The sequence below is a fragment of the Chanodichthys erythropterus genome, chromosome 2 (genome assembly GCF_024489055.1).
Source record: "Chanodichthys erythropterus isolate Z2021 chromosome 2, ASM2448905v1, whole genome shotgun sequence".
Lineage (NCBI taxonomy): Eukaryota > Metazoa > Chordata > Actinopteri > Cypriniformes > Xenocyprididae > Chanodichthys > Chanodichthys erythropterus.
In genome coordinates this window covers 19,499,955-19,519,028 of record NC_090222.1, presented here as the reverse complement: position 1 = coordinate 19,519,028, position 19,074 = coordinate 19,499,955, and the positions used below count along the sequence as shown (strand labels likewise).

Sequence of the window (19,074 nt, the reverse complement as noted above, 5' to 3'; positions counted from 1 at the left end):
ATCTGAAAAACAAAATCACTATCATGAACAAACTGTTCTTATTGGCTAGAACAATCTACTGCTGACTCATTGAAAATATGTGTAGTTCTGTGCATGGTAAAATGTTCAGTATTGCACAACTCTCTCTCTTCTAATTCTTCCTGCTGGTGTTTACCCTCCTCCAGCCCTGATGTGCACATGATCACAGATACGGGGGAGGGAGAAAAAAGGGGATAAAAGTTAGAGCCGAGTGAGCTGTAAAAAGGAGCAGTTCGTACAAGTCTGAGCAGAAAAACTTTCTCTTGTTAATTCTCCCAGGGAAGCTCTCTCTTTTGATTGCTTTCATCTTCATTAACTTTTATTTCATTATCGGTGATCTGGAGGACAGGACTACAAGATAAAGACATAACTTTTGTCAGACGGACTACTTAAAAAGCTTTGCTGTTAAACAAAGAAAAGGGTGGTCGACAGATTTACTGAACTTTATGTTTTAGGATGGAAGATATTGAAAATTACACCAGTTTACAAGAGTTCACAGAAGATATTGCTCATAGTGGGAACAGACCTATACTCACATCACAGGGCAAACAAGGTAATGTATGTGTGTTATTAATGCGAGTACTGTATGTGAACTTGAGGGAGGAGTGGAATACAAATCACACCCCGTAAATGTGTTCAGAGATGTGTGGGACAATCAGAGTAATAATTAAAGATTTTGTGCTTTATCAGGTGTTCACAAAGGGGAGAAGTGTTTGAGGGGGCAGGCAGCTCTGGTCCTGCTCATTGCTCTACTGACCTCAGTTTGTGTAAACATTGTACTTGGCGTTCTCTGTAAGTAAACACACTGCTACACGTACACATTATGCACGTAAGCATGGTGCAGTCAAAGTGCATGTGGCTTCATAACGAATAGAATAGAATAGAATAAATAGCTGGTATTAATATTCTATAATTTGTCTAAATAAATTACAAATATAAAACACTAAAAACTAAAATGAATTTATTATGCATAACATATTCATTTTGAGATTAGATAAAGGTTACATTTAAGTGTGTTATTAAATTGATAGAGATGTTAAAGATTTACTTTAAGTGAGATGATGAAGTAAAGTAAAGTATAAATATAAAATTATGGAAAATGAGCATGAATATTAACATATATACCAGTAAATACAATATATAATATTGGCCAATAACCAATATTATACTGATATATTGTGTGTCCCTAAATAGAAAAGAAAAGAAAAGAAAAGAAAAGAAAAGAAAAGAAAAGAAAAGAAAAGAAAAGAAAAGAAAAGAATAAAATACATATTAAAATTCTGGACGATACTAAAAAGCTGGTATTCATATTCTAATTTGTCTAAGACAAAAATTACAAATATAAAACCCTAAAAACTAAAGTAAATTTAGGCATAACATATTCATTTTGAGATTTGATAAAGGTTACATTTAAGTGTGTTATTAAATTAATAGAGATTTTAAAGATTAACTTTAAGTGAGATGATGAAGTAAAGGATATATAAATATAAAATTATGGAAAATGAGCATGAATATTAACATATATACCAGTAAATACAAATATATAATATTGGCCAATAACCAATATTATACTGATATATTGTGTGTCCCTAAATAGAATAGAATAGAATAGAATAGAATAGAATAGAATAGAATAGAATAGAATAGAATAGAATAGAATAGAATAGAATACAAAATTCTGGACGATACTAAAAAGCTGGTATTCATATTCTAATTTGTCTAAGACAAAAATTACAAATATAAAACCCTAAAAACTAAAGTAAATTTAGGCATAACATATTCATTTTGAGATTTGATAAAGATTACATTTAAGTGTTATTAAATTAATAGAGATTTTAAAGCTTAACTTTAAGTGAAATGATGATTGTAAAGGATATGTAAATATAAAATTATGATAAATGAGCATGAATATTAACATATATACCAGTGAATATAAATGCGTAATACTGGCCAGTAACCAATATTATACTGATTTATTGTGTGTCCCTAAATAGAATAGAATAGAATAGAATAGAATAGAATAGAATAGAATAGAATAGAATAGAATAGAATAGAATTAGGGATTAAATATTATCTAATAAATCAAATATTATCTGATTAATATTCTAGAATATTTTGTCTAAACAATTTTTTATTAAAAGACTAAAAACCCTCATTTTAAATGCAGTGAAACTGAATTTTGGTATAATCTTGTACATTATATGTTAAAGAAAATGGATGTTCATTTTGAGATTATCTGAAGATTAAATTGATTAAATAAATATATAGAGTTTTAATAGTGTAACTTTAAGTGAGCATTAGATGATGGCAAAACTATTGTTATTGTAAAAAATAAAGAAACAACAATAATAACATACTGATAAATACTGAAAAAAAAAAATAAAAATTATAATATTGGCCAATAAGTGATATGGCACTGATCATGTATCTATACATAATAGAAATAAAATAGAATTAAAATAGACAGAGAAACATTCTGTAGGTGGTTGCATAAACTGATAAGACCCGTCTTAAAAGTTAGTTTTAGTTTTAGTTTTCAATTAGGATATTTAAGTAGCTTTTATAAAGTTTCACTAGAAAAATAACATTACTGATGTGCATCTTGATACATACTAATTTATGTCAGTACAAGTTTCTTTCAGCTCAACATGCATTTTAGTTTAGAACTAGCTTAAGCCTTGTCTGTGAAAGTGGGGGCTAATGTTTTTCTCAAGACAAGATGGTCAAATCTTTTTTAAGTCAGTTACATAAAAAGGTGATTGGTTTACTTTGAATCTGAAAATTAAGAATGATTAGCCCTAACTAAATGCTAGTTGGTCAGACTAGTTCTTTAGAAACAGTCTTAGTGGCTATGTTTATGTGTCTGCACAACTGCTGGGTTAATATATTGATGGTATAAACTCTCTGTCTCTCTGCAGTGGTAAACAGTCGCAGATCATCTCTCACTGTAGATCCAGTCAAGAGTGATGCATCTGAAGCTGCGTCTCTGTCTCTCAAACTTACTGCCATGCAGGAGCGTTTCTCCCGCCTCTGCTCAGAATACACAACTCTTGGAAAGACTTGTTCAAAAGCGGGTGAGGAAAAAATGATATGGGACTAAGACAAAAATAAGTGTATTACTGATTGGTATTTGATTCCCAAGGCTTTCCATTCATTAACATCTCTCTTCCAGTGATCCAATGTAAGCCATGCCCAGAGAACTGGATGCATTTAGAAGGGAGGTGTTATTTCTTTAGTGATGATAAACTTGACTGGCAGCACAGCAAAGAAAGCTGCGCGTCCATGGGCGGCTATCTGACAATACTGCACAGTCACGAACAACACGTAAGTGTGTGGCTTATTCTTAGTACTTATATGCACATTCGTTTCAATAATTCATCCTTGCAGTGTTTATTTAAAGTGATATATTTATTCAGTATGATATACTATTAATATAATTTTATTTTTAATACAGCACACCCTTGAGGGTGTCGCACGCAATCGTGGTGGATTTGACTATCATTTCTGGATTGGTTTATCAGACGCTGAGACTGAGGGAGTGTGGAAATGGGTGGACAACACAGTGGTTAATATGACGTACGTGCACACACACACACACACACACACACACACACACACACACACAGAGAGAGAGAGAGAGGGATCACTGTTGCCAACAAATGTTCGGGAGAAGTTGTTAGAGAATTTGTAGCTAAAAGTTGCTAAATGATGTTGTTATGGCATCCTTACATAATGACGTAAAATCATTATGTAGAATCCCTGTGTTCAAAATACTCCCCAATCAAAGAGTCATTCTACGAAACGGGTGCCATTTGGGCCTGCAATGTTTGATCAGATGCATAAGGCATTTAAAAATGTCCCAAAGTCTGTTTCCAAAGCTTAAAGTTATTAATTCAAGTGTTCTTTTTAACATGATATATGATAAAATGTTTTTTTGAAGATTAGCAAACTATTTTTAATCATTTTTCATTATTATATAGCCAATTTCGCATGTCCGTGTTAACCAACATGACATTTGCATCTAAAATATCACCAAATAAGTTACATATTTTTTCAAACATATACTATTTTCAGGATTATATGTGTGTCCCTGTTTACATAAGATATATTTATTCACAATAAACCTTATTTTTTTGTAAATATTTTATGATTTGTGCACGTCCCTCAGTTTGACTTTACCACCCAGTCACACTAACTTGTTTTATCTATAAATAATGCTCTGTTCCTTTAAATGAAATCACAAAGCCGAAGTGACATCATTTGAGCCTTATAGCCACCAAGAACAAAAGCAGGCAACTATGTACATTTTTTTAGTTTATTTGTTGTTTTGTCATGTTAGGTAGGGCCCGTCGAGCTCAAACCAACCACCCCTCCACGCAAAATAGATAGGGAAAACTGTTTTTTATGAATTTTTCTTACATTATTATACAAAGAAAATTATATTTCAGATTGAATGCATGTATACTAGGTGAGAACCTTGACCACATGGGAGATTTGCAGACATTTTGGGATGAAATTTACTACCCCGTCACATCCCGTCACGTTGTGACGGGGTGGTAAATTTCATCCCAAAATGTCCCCCCAATTAAAAATCACGTTCTGGGGGTAAACCTTTTTTTTTTTTTTGTATTGTTTTTTTTTTTTGGCAGGGTTCCCTTGGTAAAATGTGCATTCCAAGGGTTAAATATCATGTTATTTGGGCTCGCTTCAACCCGTGGACATGAAAAACAACCCGCAGCAATAGTGTAAAAGTAGCCCAATTCCGCAGGAAAACCGCAGACTTGGCAACACTGTTAGGTTCATTCACTCACTCTCTCACTCACACACTTTTTACTCAATTTGAATGTCTCCCCTCACCCAGTTTTTAAAATTTTAAAACCAGCAGATAGAGAAACACTTTGTCATACCACCCTGTCACAGGGAAATTTTGTTAAAAGTTTATGGAAAGAAAATGAAATATTACGTAATTAAGGTTGACTGATGTTCTTGTTGTGTGGACTAATCAGATAAATGTAACTTTATTTGTATTTTTTAAGTGAATTAATTTTTTCAGTACAAACAATGAGGCCACTTAAAGGATTAGTCCACTTTTAAATAAACTTTTCCTGATAATTTACTCACCCCCATGTCATCCAAGATGTTCATGTCTTTCTTTCTTCAGTCGAAAAGAAATTAAGGTTTTTGATGAAAACATTCCAGGATTTTTCTCCATATAGTGGACTTCAATGGGCACCAAACAGTTGAAGGTCAAAATTAGTTTCACTGCAGCTTCAAATTGTTCAACACGATCCCAGATGAGAAATAAGGGTCTTATCTAGTGAAACCATCGCTCATTTTCTGAAAAAAAATTGAAAGGCTCATCTTGAACTAGCTCTCTTCTTCTTCACTAATAGAATTTCAGCAGTGTAGACACTGCTAAGTGTATCACTGCCCTCCACAGGTCAAAGTTTGAACTAATTTTTATATGCAATATGCTAGTTCAATAGTATATAACAATTAGTTCAAACTTTGACCTGTGGAGGGCAGTAATACACTTAGCAGTGTCTACACTGCCGAAATTCTAATAGAGAAGAAGAAGAGAGCTAGTTCAAGATGAGCATTTCTGGTTAAAACTTATATAATTTTCATTTTTTTTTCAGAAAATGAGCGATGGTTTCACTAGATAAGACCCTTATTTCTCATCTGGGATCGTGTTGAACAATTTGAAGCTGCAGTGAAACTAATTTTGACCTTCAACTGTTTGGTGCCCATTGAAGTCCACTATATGGAAAAAAAAAAAATCCTGGAATGTTTTCATTAAAAAACTTTAATTTTTTTTTTCGACTGAAGAAAGAAAGACATGAACATCTTGGATGACATGGGGGTGAGCAAATTATCAGGAAAAGTTTATTGAAAATTGGACTAATCCTTTAAACATCAAATTCATATTTAAAGATTAAAAATCTAAGAATAAAAAAAAAAAATTAATTAAAGACTTTCTATTGATGGTTTCCAAAAAAAGGACATTTTACTGTTAGGAAAACATTAAATTTTAAAAATCTATTTCTTGTTTTACTACTCCAATGGCATACATATTGTCCTTGCCTGAATAAAAAGGATAATATTAATAAAGATTTTGTGCCTGAGGTGGAAAAATATGTTTTTGGAGGATTAACATATCTTTCAAATTGTAAGTTTGTTTAAAAAAAAGTTTGTTCTTAATGAAAATTTTGAAAAATGCAAAGTGGAAATGGCACCCATGGAATGACTCACATCCAAATTTCATTCACACACATTCATATTTTATAGAACATACTTTTTTTTAAAAGGTCACATAGTAAGTTTCAACCCAAATGTAGTACCTGCTATACAGTATGCAATTTTTTGTCATTTAGAGGGAAAATGTGTACACTTGTTTGAGTACACTTGTTGCCAACTTTTGAAAAATTGATAAAAGTCACCAAATCCATTTTAAAAATAGCTAAATTTGTTGTTAGGTTGCCAGGGTAGTCTGGAAAGTGTTAAATCTAGCAACAAAATTGCTGAATTGGCATCACTGGGTGGGATTATGATGTTTTTGTGGTATTTCATCTGGACTCACCGCTGCTTTCTGTAGGTACTGGAATGAAGGGGAGAAAGAGCCCAATAATCACCAGTCAGGTGGGATTCATGGAGAAGACTGCGCAGTGCTGGACTCACGCTCTAAAACATGGTTCGACGTGCCCTGTGATTTCGCTTATAAACGTATCTGTGAGATGGATCCTATCACAATAAATGTATGAATTGAAATTGAAATGTGTACAAATGTAGCATATATCTATTTTTCTATTGCCCTCTTTCTTTTTAATAAACAGTGAAATTCTCAGAGGCTCAAAGGTTCAGCGTAGTTTGTGTGTCTTTAATTTGACTTGACATTTGAAAAATGAAAAACATTGCACAATAATGTTTTTTTCCACTCTTCATCACCCCCTTTCCCTGGAACCAAAGCAAACAGTAAAGGTTTTTTAACAATTTGAGCACACTGTTGAACTGTACAAGCAGAATTGATTACAAGACACAATTCAACACAAGATCATGTGTTCGTCAGACCACCACAGTTAGGATATTTTTAAGCTGTTCTGTGTTTTCACACAGCTTCTCTCCTTTACTAGTCAAACATTCTGACGCATTTGATGGAATTTATGTGAATGTGGAAATGGATAAATAAATTATATAAATGTCTAATTGCTTACGCTTCATATTGGTTTTGTGAACAAATGTGATACAGATGTTATATTGGACATGTAATATTAATGTTATTATATATTTTTAGTTAATTTATTAGTAGTAGTAGTACTACCGTAATTCCTCAAATAAAAACCGGGGCCTTTATTTACCTGAACTGCAGAAGGTAACAGGCTTTTATTTGAAGCAGGCTTTTATTAGAGGCAGGCCTTTATTTCTAATTCCATCTGTTTGATAAATAATTGTTTTAAATAAACCGTTTTAAATTGAAAGCGATAGCGTTCCAGTGGACAGAGATAATTAATTTAAGAAATATTTACAAAAATATCACCATATACAACAACAGCCAGAAGGGCGACAAAGCAATTTGGGTCAGAATTATGGAAATCAAACACCACCATTGTGTCAGTTTGAACCCTGTAACTGTACAGAGTGTTTATTTCAAATACAGGTGCTAACGTACAGTATTGCTGGTAGATCAACAAGAGCATATGTAAAACGCATTGCTGGTTTGCAGCACACCAGTATCTGATTAACGTTACAGACGGTATAACCAGCATGAACATGACAAAAAAAAAAAAAAAAAAATCAATGTTTCCACAGAGCTACACATAAGTTATTATCGGTATGAAAACAACAACAACAAATCTGAAGTAACGCTACTCTGGATACCGTAACTTTGATTAAAGTCAAAAGACAAAAGTCCTGACAGCACAGTCAACAGCTGGTATCCAATAACATTCTGCTGCAAGCAAAATCCGAACAAAATTGCTTAAAAATAACATCGTCGCAGCTTAACTTGATAAATGAAACGGTGTAATTACCCATAACAAAATATTTGGTGGTCAGTCCTCCTCCTCAAAATCACCATCATCAAGAACTACAAGTTCATTGTTGAACAGCTCCTCTTCATCTTCCTCGTCCTGAAGTGCTTCGCGCCGGTTCTCCCGGCCCTGCTGTCGGACCTGATCGAGCGCCTCCCTTCCAGCGGCGCAAGGCTGTCCCTCCCTGAAGCAGAGGATGACATCATCTTCGCTCCCGTCAGTTTTCAGAGACAGTCCACAAACTTTGAAAGACTTTTTGATCATATCCACGTCCAGTTTGTCCCAGGCGGCGACCACCCAGTCCACAAGCAGGCGTCGGGCGGGGGCTTTTAAGTTACCTCCGGCTGTGTACTCCTTATCTGCATCCCCTGCCATCCACTGATCGTAGGCGTTGTGCAGGCTCGCCTTGAAGGGTTGGTTCCACATCACATCGGGGGCTTGGATATATTTAGTGCAGCCTCCCGGGATCACCGCTGTTGTGATATTGTAGCCACATTTTAGTTCCTCTTTGGTGGCGGCACTGATGTGGCAGCGGTACGAGTCCCACGCCAGCAGCCGCGGGGTGAAGTTGAATTTTCCCACCACAGACTTCAGCCAGTCAGCCGTGAGAGCGTCATTCATCCAGCCATTCACAGAAGTGGTGATTACTGCGCTGGAGATCTGCTGCTGCATCGCCTTCACTTCACGAATAGCCCCTTTAAAAACAATATAAGGCTTCAGTTTGGTGCCGTCGGCTTTGCCAGCGAGGACAACGGTAAGATGGCTTTTTTCGTGTCCTGTGGTTTTTAGAGCCACACTCTTTGCTCCTCGTGTGTCAACAGTAGAGGGAGACACCATATCGAACCAAACTGCAGTCTCGTCCATTGCAATGATGTCCTTTTCTAAAATCTTTTTAGAACTGACAGCCTTGCTAACGTAGTCAACGTACGAAACAAGTTTCTCAGTTAGTAGATCTGGGTCTTTCTGGGCCATGGTGGTGCGACGTCGAAGTGAGAAACCATTGCGCTGTAGAAATCTTTGTAGCCAACCCCTGCTAGCCACAAACAAATCTCCTCCATCACTCACAGAACTGTAGATCTCCAATGCTTTATTTTGTATCATTTTTCTTGATACTCGGTTGTGTTTGTCCCGCATGGAGTAGATCCAGTCAGGTAGCATTGTTTCTAGCTCCAGGCTAACTTTTTTCCTCCCACCTCCAACTAGCCGTGCTCTGGTTTTGTCGGCTAATCTTGTCAGCTCATCCTTCTGTTTCTTCCAATATCGGATTCTCCTGGGGTCAATGTCGAAATATCTCGCAGCTTTTTCACCCGAGTTTTCCTCTGCATACTTTAAAACTCTTTGTTTAAATTTTAATTCAAATTTTCGTCTGGGTGCCATGCTCCTGAAGTTCGTTTTCAATAAAGTTGTTGAAAAGTCCGTCACTGGCACTAAATGAGACACGTGTTAAATCCAATGTTGCTACTGCCATCTATTGACACCTGTACATTATATGAAAGGCACTTAGGAGATTATCCACACAAATTCCCCCCCGGCCTTTATTTAAGACCGGCCTTTATTTGTCCGTGTTGACCACGCCCCCGGCCACTATCAGAGGCCCGGCGTTTATTTGACTACCGGTTTTTATTTGAGGAATTACGGTATATTGATTTAAGACTTTTCAAGACGCTATAATTCTCATGACCACACTGTGGCGATGTTTATCCACTCACTCTCGTAATAGCTCTGTGGCCACGCCCTCCCTTCTGCCTCTCCGCCAATCAGAAAGCACGTTTTCATGTCGTATCACGCTTGCTAACGGAAGTAGCAGTGGCACCACAGTTGACACAAACAACCTCAGTCTTTATAAACAAGGTAAATATATCGCTTCTTCGGCACGTTTCAGCACGCGAAATGTGGTCGCACATTAATATTATACATTTGAGCATGATTGGTAAAGTATGCAACGCTGCGTGCTTACGTACGACAATTAGTTTAACAACGACACGGCCTAGCTGGTGCTGTATGATGTACTTTATACCGGGTGCTCAACCCTGAGCACGAGCTGACATGTTTATTCTGTTCATGAGTATTACACAACACAGAATGCGTTTAGACCTCATTTAACAAAGTATATCTGAAAGTATGTGCTGAAACCTAGTGACGTTGTCGAGGAACACAATTCACACTTTTGTTCACTATGCTTGTGTTCAAAAATGTTGCAGTTCTAACTTACACGCATTGTTTTCGTAATCGTTTGTAGTCTGCTAAATAATCTCATTGTGTCAAGTGCGTTTAAACGCATCTTTTCTTGGCTGTCTCAGAGCTGTAATCTCCTAGTGCGCCTGGCAGCCTTGTTTTTATCATCATGAAAGTGCATCATGCATAACTTCATCCTGATAATGTAGTTATTTTTACCGTGAGCCACCTGTCTTATTAAATCCCTGCATCAAAGTGTCGTCTAAAGCATATTGCTTTGGATCAACAGCCATTTAACAAGCCCAATGAAACAGGTTTATTGTACGTGAGTTATTGAGGCTTGCTGGTAAAGATTTAATAAGAACAACTCTTTTAGTTAAGAAGCCTGAACACAGTCCTCTCTATTTATGAAATGCAAACTTTCTTTAGCTTTAAATGTCTACCTCATCCTTTGAGATGGCGGGCTCTGGGTTGTTTAAACGCTCTTTCTGTCCTGTCAGATGGAGGTGGATCAGCTGCTGTCTCTCTCAGGTTCAGCTCTGGCTCAGGCTATCAGCTCTCTACTGGAAACCCCAGGCCTGTATGTTTTCTCAGACATACTAGAACTGCCCAACGTCCGTGAGGTGAGGAAAAATCTGTTAGACTTGATGACTGTATGAATTCTGTGTCAAACACAATTATTTGAAATGGCAGTGCTTGTGTGTCATCTTTAATGTCATGGTGATTAATCTTCTGTTCAAGCGTTGAGCTATTTTGTTTTCTGTCTTGATGTGTTTTCCTATGCTGTCTAAAACCAAATCCATTTTTTCTTTGCATATCTCATTCAAATTAGATTTGTGTATTATGGTCTTGAAAACCACGGTCACCATGATTTTGCCAAGTTAGACAAGTTCCTGATCCTAGAACAGCATTCCTGTCCGAAAAGTCCTAACCTGAGCCTTACTCCTAAACCCTGCCTATAACGTATTCTTTAAATCAGATGGAAATGATAGGTGAATAACACTGGTTGTAATACTAAACTTGACATAAATTGTGTAAACCTATCCCTCAAATCTGATTTGAAATGCTGATCCAGGAACATGTTGTACTTGGTAAAATCACGTTCACCTGAAAACCGCACCGGACATCTGATTATTTAAATCTGATCCATATCACATTTTTTTTATGGTTTGAAATCTGATTCACATTTAATCTAAACAATCAGGTTGCAATTCCAAGTTTTTTCCCCCTTTCAGAACGTCTCACATATTTCATGTCAGTATGCTTTTATAAAGACATTAATATTATATTATATATTAAATATATAAAACTGAATGCACTACCGTTTAAATATTTGGGGTTGGTTGGTATGATTTTTAAAACGTTTTTGAAGTCTTTTATGCACACAGAAGCATTTAATCCATTTTTTATTTTTAGCAGTAAAATCATTTTATCTTATAACAATTTAATATAACTATTGTCTATTTGAATATGTGACCCTGGACCACAAAAACCGTCATAAGGGTACATTTTTTCAAATTTGAGATTTATACATCACCCAAAAGTTAAATAAATAAGCTTTCCATGGATGTATGGTTTGTTAGGATGGGACAATATTTGGTCGAGATACAACTATTTGAAAATCTGGAATCTGAGGGTGCAAAAAATCAAAGTATTGAGAAAATTGCCTTTAAAATTGTTCAAATGAAGTCCTTGGCAATGCATATCCACTCAGAAAAATAATTTTTTTTATATATTTACAGTAGGAAATTTACAAAATATTTTCATGGAACATGATCTTTACTTAATATCCTAATGATTTTTGGCATAAAAGAAAAATCGATCATTTTGACCCATACAATGTATTGTTGGCTATTGCTACAAATATACCTGTGCTGCTTATTTTGTGTTTTGTGGTCCAGGGTAACATATATTATGAAATGTAATTTATTCCTCTGATCAAAGTTGTATTTTCAGCAGCATTACTTCAGTCTTCAGTGTCACATGATCCTTCAGACATCATTCTAATTTACTGCTTAAGAAACATTTCTTATTATTATCATCAATGTTGAAAACAGTTGTGCTGCTTTTTTTCATATTTTTCTGGAAACTATGATACATTTTTTCATAATTCTTTGGTGAATAGAACACCAAATGTCACTGTTAATGTCAGTCACATGTTTAATATTAATAAATATTAAATATTATTAATAAATATTAATTTCTTTCAAACTTTAATACCCCGAACATTTGAATGGTAATTTATATATTTCTTATTTTATATATATATATATATATATATATATTATATATATATATATATATATATCATATTGATGTTTGCTAAGAGTGCTGTAATAAAACAGTCAACAGATGTCATCATTATTGCATTACATGTCATACAAGCATCCCTGCCACATATTGCACTGAGATCCCAGAGTACTCATGTACTGCACCATCATTCCTACAGAGCTGAACTAAAGTGCTTATTTGCTAGTGCCAAACACAAAATACTCCAACACTTTGTCATATCAATCTTTGTCCGTACTTCACTTTCACTCTCTAGCTGGAGACGGGTCCCCATGCTCCAGTGTACCAGCTTCTCAATCTTTTTGCGTATGGAACCTACTGCGACTATAAAGGTAACCATGACAACAAATGATCTGACCAGATATTGGCCCCCTGAGGCAGTGGGTTTATTCCCTGCTCTGACTCAGAATGAGACTGTATATGCTGCCCTTTGCCTTGCTAAATAAGTTAACTCCTGTGAGGGAGAAGCGGGAGTCTCTGGCCCATTTTCTGTTGCAGATTTTACTACGGCTTTAATGTAATCAGTTGTTTTCCTCCTGGCTGTGAGCTTGGTTATAATGTATGTTAATTTAATGTATGTCTGCTACTTAGAGAGGGCAGCCTCACTTCCTGAACTCACACCTGCCCAGAAGAACAAACTCCGTCACCTGTCAATCATCAGCCTGGCCTCCAATTTGAAGGTAGCGATTCATCCGTTTATTACACAAACCAATCCATGATTTATCTCTATTTAAAAAATTAATGTGTCCTTATAATATTCAAAATAACTTCCCTCCCTGTTGCAACGACACCTCTTCTCTGGTGACGTGTTTAGTGATGTGAGGGCAGGACAACCTGTCAATCACATGAGATTACAGCAATAGCAAACCACAACCTTCCAACGACCCACCCAATTCCTTACGGACAATATCAAGTCCCACAAGTTGCACTTTATTTTACAGTGCATGCACTTTTATGTACTTACAATGTACTTACCAAGAAAATAATGAGTAATATAAGGTACATGGGTTAAGATTAGGTTTAGGGGTAGGTTCAGAACTAGTACCTAGTTATTACTCAGTTATTGCAATTACTACAATAAGTATATAGTATGTACATGCGAAACAAGACTGTAAAATAAAGTGCTACTGTCCCACCATATTTTTTTTCTATTTTGAAAAGCATTTAACTTAAAGGGTTAGTTCACCCAGAAATAAAATTTCTGTCATTAGTTAATTACTCCCCCTCATGTCGTTCCACACCCGTAAGACCTTTGGTTATCTTTGGAACACAAATTAAGATATTTTTGATGAAATCTGCTGGCTCAGTGAGGCCTGAATAGATGGCAATGCCACCGAACTTAGATCCAGAAAGGTACTCAAAACATATTTAAAACAGTTCATGTGACTACAGAGGTTCAGCCTTAATATTATAAAGCAGTGAGAATACTTTTTGTGCGGCAAAACAACAAAATAATTTTTTTTTTTAACAATATCTAGTTATGGCCGATTTCAAAACACCGCTTCAAATCTTTTGTTTCAATTCAGTGATTCGGATCACGTGTCAAACTGCTGAAATCATGTGACTTTGGCGCTCCGAATCACTGATTCGAAACATAAAATTCAAAGCAGTGTTCACTAGATATTGTTAAAAAAATCGTTTAGTTTTTTTTGGTGCACAAAAAGTATTCTCGTCACTTTATAATATTAAGGTTGAACCATTGAACTCACATGAACTGTTTTAAATATGTTTTTAGTACCTTTCTGGATCTTGAGAAGTTTGGTGGCATTGCTGTGTATGTAGGCCTCACTGAGCCATCAGATTTCATCAAAAATATCTTAATTTGTGTTCTGAAGAGGAACGAGGGTCTTACGGGTGTAGAGCGAAATTAGGGTGAGTAATAAATTACATTATTTTAATTTTTCTGTGAACTAAACCTTTATGTCACAATACGGAAGAAAAGACTGTTGCATCTTCCATTTCATGCTGACTTTAATGCTGTTTTTAATGAGCTCTGTTATGAATGGCACACAGATGTTAACAGTATGGGCTATTAGTGTTATTGACTTGAATGATTGATGAAACCAGTCTTATCAAGCCTCTGTAATATAACTAGGACAAATTAAAAGTTTTAACTTACCCCACAGCATACTATTCACAGGAAACAAAGCATACAAACCTCTTTGTGCTGTTCTTTCTCTCGACAGTGTCTACCGTATTCACTACTGCTCCAGCAGTTAGAGCTGAAGAATGTGCGCGAGTTGGAAGACCTGCTGATCGAGGCTGTTTACAGTGACATTATCCACGGGAAACTGGACCAGAGGAACCAGCAGGTCGAGGTGGATTGCAGCATAGGTCGAGACCTGGGCCCCAACGAATTACCCAACATTGCCAACACACTGCAGGAGTGGTAAGTGTTCATTTGTGTTTGTGTCAGTATGGTGCGATGGATGCTGTTGCTGATGTAAAAAAGAAAATGCCTTGCGTGTTGGTGTTAAATATTCTGTCTGTCTGTTTTGCTCAGGTGTGCAGGTTGTGAAGCAGTTCTGTGTGGCATCGAGGAGCAGGTGTCAAGAGCCAATCAGTACAGAGAAAGCCAGCTCAAGGTCAAAGTTCAAGTGGAAACAGAGGTTTGTGTGTGAATCTTCACCCCCCCTAAAGGCCCCTGATATACTTGAAACGAAGTTCTTTTTTGTTCTTTGTTTAGGGGTAAAATGAAGTTCAAAATACGCGAGCAGTGATATACTGTTTTCGAACATCTGACGGCGCCCACACTGCTGAGAGCGATGGTTAGATGAATATGTAAATATGTGCGGCACTGTGCTTTCCTCTCAGTAATGAAATACATACAACAAAAACAGGGTTTTTTTATAGAAAGCATAAGAAAAGCATCTGATCATAATAACATGGGTGTGTTAGCATGAGCTCTGCGAATTAGCACTCCAGTAAAGTCACGTCACATTTATTTATATGGCATTTTATTCAATAGATTAAATAGCTGCTTTAGAGTATCAAACATTGAATAACTCTGTCAGTGCCTCATTTCATCAGAAGCACAACTTCATTTTGTACTATAAAGTGGCTATCCAGTGTGTTCATGTTTTCACTTGCGGAGATCTTACCTCAACGATCTTAACAGATGAAATGAGTCAGAGAACAGTTCCACGTGAAAGAACGCACACACCTCCTGTTACGTTATCGTCACGGACCAATGGTAGTACGAAGGTGTTGTGCAGCTGGAGCGAACTTTTCCTGAGAGTTCGCTTTGGCAAGCTGTTTCACACTTCTAAAACGAACTTCGTTTTGGAATGATTTTGGTTGAAATAACGTCACATCAGTTCATTCTTCAATTTCGTTTGAAGTATATCGGGGCCTTAAGTGACATATACAGTAGTGGCCAAAAGTTATGTCTGGCCTAGGAAAATTCACATTATTATATTCATTATATTCACACTTTATTCAAAAGGTATTAAAAATTTGTTAAAGATTTTGTAATCATATTATTACATAGTGCTTGGAGACAGTTGTTTTATTTGTGATAAAACAATGAAACATGGGAAATTATGCAGACATAATTTTTTGGCCATGCTGTCATACAAAGTAAATAATGAACACATGTAAAAACTTTGGCGTAAAATAAAACGTGTAGCTGTAGTTTCCCTTTTTTGCTAAATCATTTTGTCAGATAAATACCTTAACCAAGTTTAGTGTAATTTAAAATTATTTTAAAAATATATATATAGAATATTTTCCTCATATTTGATGGTTTAATCAAACTTGTAGGGTCATTAAAAACAAATATCCCCAGACATAATTTTTGGACTCTACTGTAAGATAATGTCTATGGTAAAGTAGAAGATTTTTTAAATAAGATCTTAGAAATGTATTCATGTTGGTTTCATAATTTTTAAAATACAATTTCAAGTTTCAATTTAATGACCCTAGTAGATTTGTACATAGCTTTTTTAATTTGAATACTACATGTAATAAATTATATATACTTCATATAAATAATAAAACATTATGTCAAACTAATAACTACATTCTTTTTTCCTTTTTTTTTTTTTTCTGAGGCTTTTTTCTTCATTATGATTTCAGGATGGTTGCATCACACAGACATTTTTTACTTTAAGCTCCCCCACCCCCCAAAAAATATCAAAATGAATGTCATATCAGGAATATAAAACATGTTCATCATAGAAGAGGTGTATTCAAGTCATTTGTGTGTATGATTTCCATTTTTAGTGTATTTTGAACAAATACATAGATTTTTAAAAAAGCATCACTTCCCTGACACACATATGAAGGCTGTTTTCCTGTTTGATAAGTAAAATTGTATAGTATGTGATCAGTTCATGATTGGACATTTATCCACAACATTGGATAAATATGCTAAATAACCATATTTATTGGTTACAGTATTTAAATGTAGCATACTAGTTTTATTGTGGCATAATGCTTACTGTATTACCATATATATATATATATATATATATATATATATATATATATATATATATATATATATATATATATATATATATATATATATTATATATATATATATATATATATATATATATATATATATATATATATATATATATATATATATATATATATATATATATATATATATATATATATATATATATATATATATATATATATATATATATATATATATATATATATATATATATATATATATATATATATATATATATATTATATATATATTATATATATATAAATATATAAATATAAATATATAAATATATATATATATAATATATATATATATGCGCAGTATAGGTATGCTGCGCAGTATTAGGCTAATATATCATGTATATTAGCTGCATACTAATTCTAACTCCAGGATTCAGTTACAATTTTTTTCCTCACCTTTTTAATTAGGTATCAAACCTACAGAAAACCCTCAAGGCAAGTTCTGCTTCCCCATCATCTGGCCCCGCCCCTGCTGGAGCAGCATCCAATCAGGATGCAGACCAACCAGCAGAGCCAAGAGACCCTGCCTCCTCTCAGGAACCACGGCAACCAGGAAAAAAGAGTTCAAAGGTCAAAGGGTAAGTTAATTGTATTTTAGGGTTTAGTGCTTCAGAATTCCCTCCAGTTCATGTTAGTCGTTTTCAACTCTATAAATAACTCTATAATATACCATAACTAATATAAAACATCACAGTGGTTTATATTAAAGAAGCCCTATGCCGTTTTCTTTGCTATTAAAACTATTGAGCTTACATAAATCACAACACTCAGGGAGTTTGTGTTTACTAATGGCATTTTTAAGCACATCGAATATGATTTATGAATGTTTTTACGTGCTGTTTCGGTGAGATCATGTACTGCTTCCTGCCTTCAGTTAAGTGTGATGTATAAGAAATCACCCACAGGCTTATAGTCCTAATTAAGCCCAAATGAGTTTAAAATTGTCTCTGTCCTGGTTTGGAAATCTCATGTCAGGATGTGCTTTGGAAAGAGCGGGGGGGGGGGGGCTTTTGATCACCACTGCTTTTTCTTTGTCACTGAAGAATGTCACTTAAGAAGAGGTATAATTTATTCAGGGCCGGTCTGACACAGATTAATCTGAGTCCAAGGCTTTAAAGGCTTCTCAGTGGAGACTCGTCATTAACATTTAAGGACTATTCCTTGTCCGTGTGCTGCTGCTAACTTTCTAATAATAATTATGTGATTATTAAAATATTATTTTGGAAAATGGAGTAAAGGAATGTCCTGGGTTCTATATAAGTTAAGATTAATCACATTTGTGGCATAATGTCGATTGCTGAAAAAATGTACCTTTTTTAGGCATTCAAAATGGATGTAAATGGGGCCAGATAAATAATATTCAAACATGCACCATTTATAGCCACAAGGAAAGTCTTGAAGTATCATTATAATGTCATATTCTCACTTGAATTATTCTTTCTTTTTGTATGTTTCAGGCTTCGTGGGAGCGGAAAGATTTGGTCAAAGTCTAATTGATCTCAATCTTCACTCACCCGCTCACAGACAGGCATATTGTGGACTGCTTGCTTGAATAGACAAAATAAACCAACCGACGGCCACTTCTCAGACACAAACCATCATTATAGTCTAACACAAATACAACTTTTACACAACGCTGGGTGCGTGTTCATGTGCGTGTGTGCTGTAAATGTCATTTAATTTGACTCATACTCCTTTTCCTTTGCGTGTTTGTTTTGTTCGGTATTAAATCTGGATGTAAATTGATGAAGCCAATGAATAAATGATATCCATCTGTCACCCTGTGTAGTCTCTGGCTTTCATGTTTCCTTTTCCTCTAATGTTAAGTGCTGCTAAATGTTTCGTCTCAATGGGGGCATGTCTGTTAAGAGGTCATGACATTAATTAGCCACACTTTAATGTCGGAGCCCTGAAATAACATCCTGGTTTCCTCTCTTTCTCAGCACATACACTCTTTCCACCAAAAGAGTGTGTTAGGCGAAATGCCCTTTATCCTGCCATAAAGCCTGACTAAAGCAATGTTTCTTTCTCTGTCCTGCATAATGGCCTGTAATGGTAGCGATTAACTTGTGGAAAT

At 35.2% G+C, this 19,074-nt stretch overlaps 2 protein-coding genes across 3 annotated transcripts; both read left to right on the top strand.

Annotated features, from left to right (window-relative positions):
• Positions 1-225: 225 nt before the first annotated feature.
• Positions 226-6,865, top strand: cldc1 (C-type lectin domain containing 1). Its single transcript, XM_067404272.1, has 6 exons — positions 226-571; positions 709-810; positions 2,937-3,092; positions 3,191-3,342; positions 3,473-3,594; positions 6,614-6,865. Exons 1-6 carry the CDS (start codon positions 475-477, stop codon positions 6,777-6,779), a joined length of 795 nt encoding a protein of 264 aa, XP_067260373.1. The 5' UTR covers positions 226-474; the 3' UTR covers positions 6,780-6,865.
• Positions 6,866-8,666: 1,801 nt separating this feature from the next.
• On the top strand, positions 8,667-18,854 carry cops7a (COP9 constitutive photomorphogenic homolog subunit 7A). Of its 2 annotated transcripts, none has more exons than XM_067404263.1 (8): positions 8,667-8,799; positions 10,721-10,843; positions 12,766-12,841; positions 13,101-13,189; positions 14,696-14,898; positions 15,013-15,118; positions 17,406-17,575; positions 18,455-18,854. In XM_067404263.1, the coding sequence occupies exons 2-8, from the start codon at positions 10,721-10,723 to the stop codon at positions 18,492-18,494; spliced, it is 807 nt and encodes a 268-aa protein (XP_067260364.1). In that variant the 5' UTR covers positions 8,667-8,799; the 3' UTR covers positions 18,495-18,854. The 2 variants fall into 2 exon arrangements, with proteins under 2 accessions (XP_067260364.1, XP_067260361.1); XM_067404260.1 differs by lacking the exon at positions 8,667-8,799 and adding an exon at positions 9,750-9,896 and having other exon boundaries at positions 18,455-18,850.
• The last annotated feature ends 220 nt before the right edge of the window (positions 18,855-19,074 follow it).